This window comes from Stylophora pistillata, chromosome 13 (assembly GCF_964205215.1).
Source record: "Stylophora pistillata chromosome 13, jaStyPist1.2, whole genome shotgun sequence".
Classification (NCBI taxonomy): domain Eukaryota; kingdom Metazoa; phylum Cnidaria; class Anthozoa; order Scleractinia; family Pocilloporidae; genus Stylophora; species Stylophora pistillata.
This window is the reverse complement of record NC_142531.1, coordinates 1771763-1786714: the sequence shown is the minus strand read 5'-3', so window position 1 is coordinate 1786714 and position 14952 is coordinate 1771763. Positions and strand designations below refer to the sequence as shown.

General features: G+C 38.1%; 2 protein-coding genes across 3 annotated transcripts; one reads left to right on the top strand and one right to left on the bottom strand.

The window, feature by feature from the left end:
• The first annotated feature begins 1648 nt into the window (after positions 1–1648).
• On the top strand, positions 1649–10876 carry LOC111344682 (N-acylglucosamine 2-epimerase-like). Of its 2 annotated transcripts, XM_022951930.2 has the most exons (10): positions 1649–1788; positions 2215–2391; positions 4657–4792; positions 6145–6220; positions 6964–7039; positions 7953–8122; positions 8345–8569; positions 9441–9830; positions 9937–10024; positions 10213–10876. In XM_022951930.2, the coding sequence occupies exons 1-10, from the start codon at positions 1767–1769 to the stop codon at positions 10332–10334; spliced, it is 1482 nt and encodes a 493-aa protein (XP_022807665.2). In that variant the 5' UTR covers positions 1649–1766; the 3' UTR covers positions 10335–10876. The 2 variants fall into 2 exon arrangements, with proteins under 2 accessions (XP_022807665.2, XP_088599283.1); XM_088743157.1 differs by lacking the exons at positions 1649–1788; positions 2215–2391 and adding an exon at positions 3109–3373.
• Positions 10545–14594, bottom strand: LOC148717238 (small ribosomal subunit protein mS23-like). The gene is made up of 5 exons (XM_088743160.1): positions 14436–14594; positions 14209–14364; positions 12886–12957; positions 12309–12414; positions 10545–11462 (listed from the first exon to the last, which is right to left on the bottom strand). Exons 1-5 carry the CDS (start codon positions 14474–14476, stop codon positions 11442–11444), a joined length of 396 nt encoding a protein of 131 aa, XP_088599286.1. The 5' UTR covers positions 14477–14594; the 3' UTR covers positions 10545–11441.
• Positions 14595–14952: the final 358 nt, after the last annotated feature.

The window sequence follows — 14952 nt, the reverse complement described above, 5'->3', positions numbered from 1 at the left end:
GGGGTGTTTTCATCGTTAATCGCTGATACCACACTGAGTATCTATAAACACTTGGGGCTTTGTGTGAGAAGGAACCGGTCGAGATGACAATTGCCTTGAATAGAGGTCAGGATTTTAAATGACTTAGAAGCACTTTTAAGACGCTGAAAGATTGAATCGCCTTTGTTTTCTCTTCCTTATTATTTCAATCGCTATAGATTGTTTGATTAATTACAGAAATTACCTTAAAACTGGCATAAAACGAATTGCATGCAGAGAAGAGATGTGAACTCTGCAAAAGCAGAGCGTGTCGTTCTTCTTATAAGGATATCTGCTGCTCGTTCAAAACTACAGTAAGAGTACACTGTGACTTCGAAAAACGATCCAGAAAACGGGAAACAGTAATTATACCTCTTCTTGCTTGTTTAAGGTGGATTGAGAGCCATTCCACTTTTCTCGAAAGTCGAGATTTTCCAAGTTTGACATCTGCAGTGATGCATGATGGGCTAGGCCCTTTGCAGATCTTTCTTCCTTTTTTGACCTAAAATACGCTTCATCCATCCAAGTACCATGAAACATTAAATTATGATACATTGGATCATGATTGGAGCTAGATAATTGTTTGCTCCTGTTTCGTATATGTAACACTCAACCTCAGTTCCTGTAGCCACGTGCTTCACAGTCCAATGTTTTATTTTTGCGTTTTATTTCAGTAGACCTAATTTTGAATTAATTAGCGTTATTCCGCACACGTGAAACATGTTTCTGAACTAGTTACATTCCGCTTACATTTGGTTCACGGTTCGGTTGTGAAGTATTTCAACGAAATGGAAATAGAGAAACCCCGTGATACGCTTTCAAACAATCATTTTCAGGAGGTGTTGACTATCCTGCCAAGTTGTTATATCTCTATTGAGGGAGCAATGCAAAAATTTTAGGACTGCAATCCTCTTTTATGATATTTCAATATGGACAGTAAGATGATATTATGCGAAACAATTGAGTTTGCGTGTGAATGTGTACATTTTCGAATAACTGACAGCACCGTCAAATCAGCTCATTTTATCCAACTTTAAAATTTGATTACATCGCACAGAATCATTACCCCAAAGAATCCTTTGGAGATCGAAAAGAACCTTACTTTGCCTTCCAAAGGCCATATTTTCAGTCGATTATTTTATTTACCACATAGTCAAATAACGGGTTACTTTTGACCTATTTTTAATCTTGTAAGATGAAGGTCGGATAAATTAAACTAGATTGTGTAAATAAACAATCAAGAATAGCTCAAATTGCTGTCAACATATGCACTGATGTTGTTTTTCAAGATTTGGTACTTTTTATCGGTCCAAGTGTTGTCAATTCGTGGCGCGACACTCCAAGATTCGTCTGAATTTTTGAGCTTCAAAAGCGGCATTTTGGCGAAATTCAGTTGTTATCGATTTTTTCGAAATTAAATCGATATTCAGCCAAACGAAGTATTCAGTGTTTTGTATCAGTATAAGGCCTACCCAACTGGTGAATATGAGCCGAATCGAGTTTTTGGCTGTTGCCACCAAATGTTTGACCGTTGGTAACATTCACCCTTAAGGCCTGGAGATGAGAGTGAGTTTACTCCACCGGTGGAGTGGTCGATGGTCCAGGATTAAAGTACCCTAATTGCAGTCACGCAACTTTGAATTCCAGTCACGTAATCTAAGGGGTCCGACTTTACTGTAGTATCGTGTAGGAATCAGGATAAATTGGTTTCATCATTGCAGTCCTGAATCTACCTCCAGCATTTCAAAATGGCTCCCATTATAGTACCAGGTATTATTGGCAAAAGCGGTAATTCATACCCAGAGTGTATACTTTAATGTGACTTGCACAGTTTGTTTTCATCACTGAGTTGCAAATACTAGTCGTAATATCTGTAGCACTTGGTAGAAAATTTGGTTCGACCCCGAATTTGAAGAATCATTCAAAAGGTATCCGACAGAGTCAATTCAGTTTTGTGATTTTCGCTAGTTGATGACAAAGAAATCAGAATACAGGAAAGAAATTGAAACTAAAGAACAAAGGCTTGATTTTTATTTCGGTTGTCTTGTCTTTCTTCTGTCGCCCTGCACCCTAACTAAATCAACGTTTTACGAACTTTGCGTGTTCTTTCTTTTTTTCTGACACTTATGATACTTTCAATATCACATCAGATAATTTCCAGACTTATATTTTATTGCGTTTAATGTTAATTGGCAGGACGAGAGCAAGGCAAAAAGTGGAGAATGTTCGGTTCTAAGAGAGGAAGTTCTGTACAAAGCAAACGTGTAACTCGAAGCGAGTTAAACGAGAAAGGTAACAGTCACACAACACTCCGTTACATGCCAGGATTAGCCAAAAAGTACTATAGCCTGCGGCCAAGAAAATCTGCACAAGGTCAGTTTTGACGTACAACGATCTCCAAAACATAAGTAGAGGTCTAATTAGGTACTTATTTATAGTTTTGCAACTATTTGATAAAAAGGTTTAAGGCCATTATGATCGCTGGTGGTGAATTTCTGAGGGTTTAAATTGAGGAAATGAAACGGGGACGCCTCGAAGGTGTTGGTAACGAGTTCTGAGGCACATCATCACGTGATGTCAAGGGTTTGAACGAATTTTCCTTTCGAAGTTAAACAAAAACGACTGCATTTTGCACAGGTTAGAACAAAATGAGCTCATTAGGTTTGGTGCCAGACAATTTCAAAATTCTCATAAAAGTGTAGTATCGATGTAGTACTCACTTCCTTAAAGGATCCCTTCCAACCACAATACATTGCGCGCGCGATATGTGAAATCCGCCATTTTCTCTGCCATCCGGTATTGGACAAGTCGTGAAGTGGAAAGAAATCCTCGTTCATCCGAGTACATTTGCCTCACTGAGGTCTTGAATTTCCTCAATCGCGTTCCAAATTTATTGTTCTTTCTATTTGACTAGTTATTTCTTAATTATTTTTTCTGTTTGGGCGCGCAGGGTATTGTGGTTGGAAGGGATCCTTTAAGCTGAAATATGCTAATATAGATTCAAAGACTGAACGAGTCGGTAGGAGGTTCGCCAGCTATTGTCACACGTGGCTTATATTGCCCAACGACTGCATCCTTTTGTTTTCCCTCAGCGAACTCAAAACAGCTCCGGGGCATATGTCGCCTATGCTAAATTTATCGAGCGTGTCATGAAATTAGAAACTTGTATTGAACGCGTTCAGTTTGATGCAAAAGCGCAATATCACAAACCTTACCCCGTCTTTACCAGCGTTGTGAGCTCATTTTGCAACTGGAGGTTTGCGGGGGCGCCTGTACGCCCTTGCTATTTTACTTGAAGTGTCTGCGCCTGTGTTGGCCAACTAAGGTTTTTGACTTCCAAAGGACTAATTAGTTGGTAAGTACAGACTTATACCTCAGTGGTTTCGATGGAGGGACCGTAAGACGGGAAACTTTTTACTGGAGCTAATGCGTTCCGAAAAGTTCCACAAATGCAACTGTTATTACTTCCAATACAATTGTTTCTCATGTCGCTCCTATACAGTGTGAGTTCCCTCCAACCGCTGGTCGACGGGTTTATTCAGTAAAAGCGGTGCAACTCACGTAAATTCTGTGGGCGGAGTTGTAGTTCTTCAGTTAAAAGAAAAAAGGAAACGAAGCACTGATTGATATTAGAGCAAAACTATTCATTTATTTTATCCGTTTTATGATTAAGTTGCCCGTATCAGAACTAGCTCGCTGTGGTGAACTTTTTCTGTGCTAGCAAGAATTTTCGCTGAAGCGGCACAAAGTTTACTTCAAGTGCAGTACACACCTCGCGTTCAAAAAAGATTTGCTTTCTCTTTTTCAAATGAAATTGCGTGCTATGGTATGGCTATGATCTTGCAGTTAACCCTTTTATTGTGTATTGAGGTTAAGTAAATTTCTCTTATAAAAATATCGCAAAAGCTTGGCACACCACAAGATTCAATAACCCAGCGTGTAAACAGCACAGTTAAGATTCCGTTGACATTGCGTGAGGAAATGGTAAGGAAACTTCCGTGCTCGGCACTCAAGATTGTGTTCCTTGCTAAAAATTTTCATTGTAAACAACGGTGTTCTTTCAAGTCTGTTCTACGTCATTCTTTAAGTACTGGTTCAACTCTTCAATGACTTAACTAGATATTGTCATCTCTCATCTGGCATATCATATCTAATATGTGAATATATTCAATTGTGCTTGTTAGCCCGATTGCATGAATCGTGTAAATCGTTAACCTTATCTTCCAGCCAGGAAGAAGTCTTTTTTCATGTTATCCTACACACTGTCGGGAAAAAGTTGGAGTTATATCATAATGATTCTGTCAGACCTAAAAAAAGGCCAGTCAAACTTCTGTAAGTTCTCACATTAAAGCTCAAGGTTCTACAAAAAAAAATTCACCGCCGGGCCGGATGAGAATTACCGGATTTTATCGTTCCTATTACGAAAGAAGAAAGTTTAAACAGTACAAGAGGGGTTTTCTCTAGGTTGAGACCACAACTATTTTAGTTAACTTTTATGAGGCATTTTAAGTAATACTTTTTATGTAGAGACTCTTAAAAATTTCCCACGACCACAGATGTTGTTTAAAAATGACCCGTTGATTGCTGTTTAAAAGAATCTAACCTCTGTGACCTGTTTCAATAATCTATATTCTGCAGAGCTCGGACATTTTACGAGTCCTTCAAACATGGGTGTGTTACGGGACCAACTGGAGCAGTATTTGACCAGAATGGAGGAAGAGCTTGACAAGACTATCACTTTCTGGCTGGAAAAATCTGGCGACAAACGAAACGGGTGGGAAAGTCAAGCATAAAGATTGAGTTAATTTTATGAGTCATGGATGATTTACCAACTAAGACGAAATACCACAAGGACCGCCGCCTATGATTAATTGTATTACAACAAATTATTTCATGTGTTGATCCTATCGCTACAGATAATTACGTTTTTTCGAGTACAGTAGTGATTCGTTTCTCAGTTTAAGATCAGCTTACATACTCGGGGCTACTTAACCACGATTTTGAAGAGATACTTCGAGCGAGGGGTAACGTCATCATATTTGAGGTTTTTTCGTGACGTAGAAGACTTAAATTAACTTAAATGAGACCACTAAATATGAGTTATGCAGCCTAAAAATACATAAAGAAAGCAATAACAACGGAAAAGAGTGACTAAGGATGAAGAAGATTGGAAAGGATTATGAAGGACGACCTCGCCAAGTTTAGCTTAAATTTTCCGAAACGGACAAGCCTTACTATTGACTCTTTAACAGCCATTTGAAAATCTCATGATTTAACACTTGAGCTGATCCACCGGAACTTAGGTACCGATTAGGAATTAAATGTAATGAACGCACCAAATTTAACTTTTCGTTGTTAAGTAGAGTAAATAGTATTGATTAAATATTGTTCCTGCTTAAAATTCCATTCATGAGTTTACATCGAGCGTGACGTTGAAGTGCAATATTGACAACAGTGCAGAGCCAAAATACTGTGCGAGGATATTAAACTTACAACTAATTTAAACTTGAAAAGAATTACAATTATGCACTAATGAGGCTACAGTTGACTTACCCAAGTCTAAACACCTATGATCATTTAGGCTTACATTTCGAGGTTACCATAGAAACAAAGGATGTCGTTACTATGGTAAGGGAGCTACGTCCCACACTCCTTTGGTCACGTGAATTTTTCTGTTCATATTCCACCATCTAGTGTAGAAGAGTCCTACACTGCGAAAAATTATGGTTTCTCTCGTTAAAAGTACACAGAATACATCATCGTTAAATTGAGAACTTTTGAAATCGTTTTTTCCCTTTCTTTTTGTCTATATGTGAACTGTGAACTCTATCAGAGCAAACCAAAATGTCTGGGGCAATTGCTAAAGCCTTACTTTTTTTTCTCTTGTGTTGGTACATCTGTTTTAATGCTTTGAAACTATTCTCCTCCAGTAATCGCAAAGACTTGTGTGTTTTTCCCCGTTTACGTTGTCTCGACTTTACTAATACCCCCTTCAAAGATACCAAAGACATGGCAAACAATGGATTCGACTCATTTAGCTATTAATGTGGGAATAAATTCTGTTTATCCTTAATTTAGAAACACTCGAAATAAACTGTAACCCTTTTCACTGTTTTGCGATTGTAGCGGTTACTACGTATGTCTTGCTAGAGATGGAAAAGTTTACGATGACTCCAAGTACGGCTGGCTTGAAGGCAGGCAGGTTAGTCTCGCCGTGCGATTGAAAATCTGATAGTATCTTATTTTTATTATTATCATCAAATGATTATAGCAACTTCAAAATCCAGCCAATCACAAAAAAAGAAAATACATGCTAATCGATTGACCAATCAGAGGTCGAAGAGGCATAGCAAACTAAGCGCGGGAAAACAGGTGATAACCAACTCAAAACTGGTACAGGCGCTGCCGTGATTTAATTAGCTAAAAAGCAAAGAAGCGAAGTAATCCTTGATTAACAAAACACTTCATTTGTGAAAGCTAAAGAACTCAAACAAGGCAGGGATATCTGTCTTTTTCGCTAGTTTTGAAAGTGTATCAGGCATTCAGTAAGGTGCTCTGTTCACAAGAACCTGATACAAATCAGTTTACCCAAAACTTGATCAGTACAAAACTCTCCACAGCTTCTTAAGTTAAAACTCAACGTAGGACTCAAATTAGGGGACTTAGATCTCTGAAGTGCTTAACAACTGAAGAGCGCACAGTTCTCCATACAACTGCCTCTGTGATACTTTTAAAACATATTACAACAACACTTAGTAATTCGTAAGTTCAAACTTATCAAGAGAGTTAAACAGAACTGAAAGAATAGAAACTAGTAGTTGCTTGCTTTGAGAATACGAGCCATAACTCAGCTTTAATTACCACAAATAAATATAAGATGCAAGATAGTTGTTCCCGACTTTCTTTTCTCGATGTCATTTATTTATTTAGTCTTTTTCATTGTAGGTATGGATGTACTCTAAACTTTACAACGAGTCTTGGAAATATGGCAAGGCGAAGATCCTTAAAGCTGCACTATCAGGTAACGAAAAGAGAGGAGAAAGTAGCGATAAACAGATTTGACTTTTTACTAACCACTTTCTCATTCAAATTTGCATAGAAAAGTAATTCAAAGCTGTGGAATGCTATAAAAGTTATTCTTAATGAGTTCCAATACTTTCTAGTTTGGAGTGTTGCCCATGGTGAACAATTTTCATAATTATGTCATAAGTATCGGGAAACTTGAAAAAAGGAAAAGGGGTGTGGCTAAGTGGGTCCTAGGCTGCCTGTGGCCACCTATGTGTCGAGGTAAAGCGGTAATTTACCATAGTCGTTGAGTACCCGGCATACGCGCAAATTCCATCGAAACGCTACTATTTAAACAATAGAGTGTTTCTGTCGAGGAACTATCGGCTGATAGTTGCCCCGCGGAAATTTGATATTCTTAAAACAAATATTTGCCCAAGAAGCGAAGCTTCGAGGGCAAATATGCTAGTTTTAAGAACATCAAATTTCCAAGGGACAACTATCAGACCGATAGTTCCGAGACATTAACACTCAATTGTTTTTATTGTTCACCACTAAATTTTCTTCCGCGCCTACAGCTTGTCACAAATTTCAATAATTCGCAACCGTACATTGGCTAAATAATACGTTATACCTGTCAGAATTGAAAAGTCACTGTTTTTCCGATCTGCCTAACTTCGCGGCCGTCAAACTATTCAAAACTTTTCACGGATGAGTACTATCAATCCAGGTATTTTCCGTGGACGGACAGTATCCATCCGGGTATTTTCCGCGGATGGGCAGTATCCATCCGGGTATTTTCCGCGGATGGGCACTATCCATCCGGGTATTTTCCGCGGGCGGGCATCATGGGCTGATAGAACCAATAAGATACGGAGAAAATTTAGTGGTGAACTATAAGAATAAATATGTACTTTCTATAATTTCAGGTGGTGAATTTTTGTTAAAACACATCAAAAACCCTGAAGATGGGAGATGTTACTTCCAAGTCACAGCTGAAGGGAAGCCAATTAAGATTCAAAGGACTATCTTTACGGAGTGTTTCTATGCGATAGCAATGGCTGAGCTGTATCGAGCTAGTAATCTTATAAAGTATAAGGTAGGAACGGGGTTAGGTGTATTATCAACAACACTGCGCTTCTTTGCCAAATTGCTTTGGGAAAACAACCATATTAACGAAATTGCAGCAACATTTGATTAAATCTGATAATGTGCTGCAAAAAATTGTCTCACTAATATTGCATCGTGTTTAGTCACCACAAGGGCTTTTTCACGAGAAATATTAACAAACTCAGGAAATCATAAACCATTCTCATTTCAGGAGGAAGCGGTGCGAATGCTGTCCTTGGTAACACACTGGGCACGAATTGATGACACGCAGCTTGGCAGACCCAAGCTGTCAGGCCAGGAGGCGGCAAATCCCCTAGCTGTACCAATGATGTTGTTGTATGTGATCGATGAAGTTTGCCGAGAAGATAAAGAGCTCCGTCAGACGTACATTGAGGACGAGGAGTGGGCTGTCCAGCAAATTCTGAAGCATTTACAGGTAAACTAAACTGATAAATTGATGTTTAGAGCGCTATCGATTGAAAGTAATCCCAACAGTCCCACCAACAAAGTGAAATAATTATCTGATAACAGCGTACTTAAGCCACAAATTCAGAACAAACTTAACTCTCTGCTTTGAATTTGATTAAAGCAAGTGGTATGTGCACTATGCAAAAAAATATTCACCAATTCGTGACAACTGCTAATGACGAATTATTATCCAACTACACTTAGACGAGTACAAATATCACGCGGTATTTGTACTCGTCTATTATAGAGTACCGGTTAAACAGGTTTTCTCGCACGCGCAAGCGAAAAATTGGATTGTAGTTACGAAAAAAAAAAGTGGCGGAGAATTTGAATCATATTTCCGACGACGAAGAGTCAAAATGGCTGGCAAATATAGATCCAAGTTTATTAGATGAATCGAGCGAAGAAAAACAGCTTGACGACCAGAAAATTTTTTCATTTTATGAAGAAAATAGAAACAGCAACACAACAACACGCCAATTCCGTTCCGCTTCGCATACTTCTGTCACGCACTCCTCGTAAATATCTTCGAAATTCGCCCGCTGAAACAACAGTTTGGCGTGTTGGATAATAAATAACTTATTGGACGTTTTGTTGTGTAGTGTCGCTGAGTACTTTTAGTCGTTATTTGTATTTTGACTCGCCCTACGGGCTCGTCAAAATATAGCACAACTCGTAAAAATACTCAGCGATACTACACAACAAAACGTCTAATAAGATATATGTATTCTTTCCTATGGAGTTTAAAATGTTGCAACTCATTTACAGAACTCTTCTAACTTTCACTAACATTTTAGGAGACACATGAGAATAAATTCAATTCACTTCTTCGATCCTAGAGAAAGGGTAGAGTGGTATTAGAAAAAGTCACAGAAGAAGGAAAAGAGATATCTGGTGCTGAAGGTCGACTCATCAACCCAGGACACGCCATTGAGGCCGGATGGTTTCTCCTTCAGTACGCTAAACGTACACAGAACGACGAACTGGCTACAATTGCCATCGACAAGTTTATAGTTCAGTCATTTGACACAGGATGGGATGACATGTATGGCGGGATTCTTTACTACTTGGATGCAAGTGGCTACTCGCCGACACAGCTGGAGTGGAATATGAAGCTTTGGTGGCCCCATGCTGAAGCACTAATTGCACTCCTCATGGCTTACAAGGAGACTAAAGAGGAACGCTTCATGGAGAAGTTTGATCTCGTATTCCAGTACACATTCTCACATGTAAATACCAGGCTTACCAATTAACACATTAACTCCAGAAGTTATTAACATGCAACTACATCCAATAACATGCTGGCAATCTACTCAATATCCTGTTTTCTCTTAGTTTTCAGATTCACAATACGGTGAGTGGTTCGGATATCTCAATCAGAAAGGCGAAGTGACACACACCTTCAAAGGAGGACCGTTTAAAGGTACGTTTGTATAACAAGTTTCTAAGGCGCTACCCGATTGCATTTCATTCTTTTAAAGTCGTTAACAGTTGTAGATAAACGGAAGGGAACTGTTAAATAAGTTTGTAAAGGTATGCAGTATGCACTGCTTCACATAGTTGCTTGGTTAACGCAAGTGAACTCACTGTATGCTCATTTATTTTTCACAGGTTGTTTTCATGTTCCTCGTTGCCTGCACATGTGTATCAAGATGCTGAAGGAATTGCTTGCAGAGAAAACACTATCAAATGGTCTATCAAATGGTCTACGAAATGGCAACGGTGTTCATTAGGTCACAAAACAGAATGAACGCATCAAACTATGGGATAATATATGAAGCGCTCAAGATTAAGTTTTTTTCCTTATTTTTGGTTGTCTATGGTCTAGGAGAAAGTGACACACCTTCAGTTCATTCATTGTAAAAATGAACAATTTCTCAAGTTTCATGTTTGGAGCCATTCATTCAACCTTTATAGTTAGTTACTGGTGGTACACACAGGGATTACTACAATTACATTTAATGAACTCTCAACAGAGAAGTCAGTTTTGTAACATTCAAAATCCTCCTCAGTTTAGTAGCAATTGAGATCTCTATTACAACAAAATGAAAAGAACATTTCACAGACAGTATGTAGAACTTAAAACTGCCTGTTCCTGAATAAGTTCTACACCATCTTTGATTCTCCCATTTCTCAAATCCAAAGGAAACCATTAATTATTGTAATCCCTTATTTGTCAGAAAAATTACACAGTGTGCTATGGTAAAGAACTTGGTGTATATCATGCTATAGATGTATATTAGCTGAGATTTTTTTTAATAATAAAATAACTATTATTTCAGAACTGTGATCATTATAATTAAAACAATGGTGATTTGAAGGGTTAAACGATACCTAGATTACAAAGGCAATCCTTAAACTCAGCAGTAAACATTGATTTTTACAGAAGAGTTTTGCAGTTCTGGATGTCCATTCACTAAAAACAGAATGTTGTTGTCAAGTGGTGTCTTTGCAACACGATTCATCTTTTAGTTTGGGTGTTTGTGTTATATTTTTCAAAAAGCTTAAAGGAAAAAGTACTCACCATAACTATATCGCAAATAGTTTCTAAAACCATATAAGAGCAAAGGACTTGTATATTTTTGAGACAGTAATGTTCACAAGGTTTTAATAAAACTGAAGGCTTGTAGACTAAAACATCTCAACTTCATACGGTCTGATCTTGGAAATGGAAAAATGGTGTTGTTGCTTCTGTTCCTGTTGAAGCTAGGTTCACGCTTTGATAGTTTCAGCATGAATTTTCCTCATCAATAAATAACTACCTAGATGACTGAAGGAAACTTCTTGAGATCACCTACTACAAAATCCAATTATTATCCACAAGGTGAGGGGAAAGCTCTTCATTCCTCAAACCACATATCCTTGAAAATGAAAACAAAATGAAACAGTGAACTTAAAATTTAAATACCAAATTATATCTATATAGAAGATGATTTATGTGAACCTTTTCTTGTGCATGCAGCCCATTCTTTGTGAAAGGTCAACTAAATAGTTAATTGAATAAAGGCTGATAGTTTCGAAAGAAACTGTTTGGGGCTGCGTCGGTGGGAGTAACGAAATAATTTGGATATATCAACAAAGTTGAAATGGTAAATTGGCCACTGTAATGATTACAAAAGCTGATGTTTCGAGTGGTAGCCCTGCGTCGCATTCGCTCCGACAAAGGGCTAACGCTCGAAACGTCAGCTTTTGTAATTGTTACGGTGGCCAATTTACCATTTCAACTTTGTTGATATATCCTAAATAATTAATTATTTGCAATTATTAGCTCGATTGTATACATATTGCAAGCAGGAACACTTCTTCTTTTAAATGAGTCAAAGGCAAGGTTATTAATTCAAGTTTTCCCAAGCTTCTTATCATAGGTATAACTTGTAAGTTACACAAGACTATTGCTTGTGTACTGTTAATAAAGAAATTTTACATTTGGTATTGTATCTGCCAAAGCCAAGTCATCATTAAAAACCCACTTATTTGAAGCTCAGGTTAGTTTCTTCAGCAATAAATAACTTTTATTCACTGCCATTTTAGTGCTGTTATGCAGCCTTTGCAATATATAGAAAGGAAAGAGGACAGTAGTGACAATAAGAAATGTAGGGATTCAGGTGAGGCTCAGAGGTGTTGAAAAATAGTTCAATATTGTAAAATAAAATGAAAAAGCAGAATTGTTCAATAATGTTAAAAAAAGAAAATGAAAAACATCTTACTGGTATAGCAGAGCTTTGATTAGTGAAAAGTGTTTTAACAGTGCTTTCCACTGCCTCCTCTTTGTTAAGCCCTTGGTTCACCTTCTCCATGCATCCTTCCACAAATCTGAAATTCACCATAAGAGTCACTTATACAATTGCATAAAATTAGGAATATGAGGATCAAGTTGAAATAGATGGATCTTAGATAGTTTTCCTGAGGTTTCGAGCTCAGATCTTCTTTTTTATAGTTGCCACTTGGTGACCTACAATCATATAGTGATTGCAGTAGAAATGCACAGTGCTCTGGAAAATTAATTCTTTTTGAGATTCAAGTACCATCTCAAGGCGTAATAGTCAGATGACAGCTACAAATTATCATAAAAAAGAATGATGGAGCACTAGGATAACATGGTTTGCAAATATAAGCAACAATCATGCTACAACTCACAGGTTACCAAATTAGCTACTTTTGCTGCAAATTTTGTTCCCAAAATTCTTTCATCCCTATTGCTGTGACCAAAACAGTTTCAGCTTGGAGCCCTGTTTTTAACTGAAAGTTTTTTTTTTTCAGCAACATCTGTCTCAAGCTGCTTACCTGTCACAATAAGAATGGTGTTCTCCCCACAGGGACAAAGGCTGGTTTGTATTGAATCTCTGGTAAAAAAGCCTGATATCAACAACATATTAATAATGTTACCACTGAGTTTTGTAGAGTTACTGTAAGAGACTCTGTGGGTGTTAGAGTGATGAACTCTGGTTACAGACCTCCAGGTGATAATTCACTTTCATAACTTTCTCTGTCAATATGATAGTATTAAAATAAATTTCAGATTCACAAAGAAACTTTCTGTTTCTTCATTATGAAGCTACAGAAGTATTATACTTGACTTTCCAACAAGATTTTTTAAGTATATCAGTACCAGTGTTGCCCATTTGAGACAGTAATCAGTAAACTTTGTCTCTGAAAGGACTGCTCTGGACTAGTTTGAAAATTTATTTACCTGTTGCACTTAAAACAAGGAAGAATACTGAATGCATGTCATGATTCCCCCATTCTAAATGACTGAGGGATAATCCCAAAATTTCACACATGCCTACAGCAGAATGAAATTATTGACATTGGATATGGAAAATGTGGGGGCTTTTGATGAAATAGAGGAGTTAGCCTCCTGGTTAGCTCAATGGATAGAGCGCTGGACTGTTGTGTGGGAGGTCGAGGGTTCGAGCCCCGGCCGGACCAACACTCAGGGTCTTAAAATAATTGAGAAGAATTTGCTTTCTTTCTATAACATCAAGAAATGGTTAGATATTCTAGTCTTCTCGGATAGGGACAAATAAATGGAGGTCCCGTCTCCTGCAGGGTTGGGGTAGGAGACGTTAATTTCCCACACACGAGATTACTGTGTGATGGATGTCCTCCCCTGGGGTGGGATGGGTGGGATATAGGGCGCACTTAATTTGGAGCCTCGCTCTGTTGTGCGACCCTCATCACACTCTGGTGAAAGTGATAAAAAAAAAAAAAAAAAAAAAAAAAAAAAAGGAGTGGGGGAAGGTTTACTGACACCATTTTCCCAGGTTATGGCCATTTTCATAAATTATTTCATTTCTCATTGCCTTTCCTCTCCCATAAATTGGAGCAATCCCTTTTTCTCCTTTGTCGAAAAAAAAAAACAAGGGTTGGCAATACAAAAACAAAAACATTTCATGAGATGATCCATTTTTTTCCAGATCCTATGTTCCCTCAAATCCAAGCCACAACTGTGCGGCCAAATCCACTGTCTATGAATAAGCAACTATTTTTCGGTAAAATAATAGTGGAAAGACAAATCCAATTGCCAAATCCAATATTCTATCTCACTCATTCCATAGGCCAGCGTGATAATGATGTTGATAAAATTTACAATTCCTGATGCCTTACTTTCTGAATTCATCTTCAGGGTAGATTATCTTGTGCATTAACTCTTCGTCGCCTTTTCTATTTAATTTTGTCTCCTTTAGGGGAGGAAATGCCTCGACAACTGGAACCCAGAGCGGTGTCTTTGTCATTGCACCCGAACGAAGAAGGTGGCGAACTCTGTAAGTAACGATAAAAAAGGTATTAATAAAGCTGAAATATAGCAAAAAATAACAAAGCATAGGTCTTACCGTGAGAGTACGGTTCCTCGCAAATGCCTTGTTCCAACCATGCCGCAACTGTTGAACAATGTTCAACTGGTCAAATGTACTGCCATGTTGGACCATAACCTTTCAGTAGGTTCCCTATACATAACGTAACTACTACTTTTATAGTAGTCCGCTGAACAGACTAGCTGTTAACTTCCAGGGATTTGAAAGGAGTCTGGGAACCAGGCTTTGAGGACTATTCACTCGAGGGTTGTTTAAGGGTGAGGGGAGTGGCTTGAATGGGAAAAAGGGAACAACAAAGATTAAGAGAAGTGGGAAGGATAGAGAAATTGACCGAACAAGTAGTGCTCAAAAAGGAATGACCCAAGAAACTGGGGGAAACTGTTTCTTCTCTCTCTTCTTTAGCACAGATGGGGCTGAAAACAGATAACGAAGACGAAAAAGTTTGTTGCAAGTAGTTTCCTTTGCCTTACATCCCCTTTTTAGAGAAAGAAACACCCACTTCATGTAAGAAGTTAAAAAAGGCTTATTTGCGAGG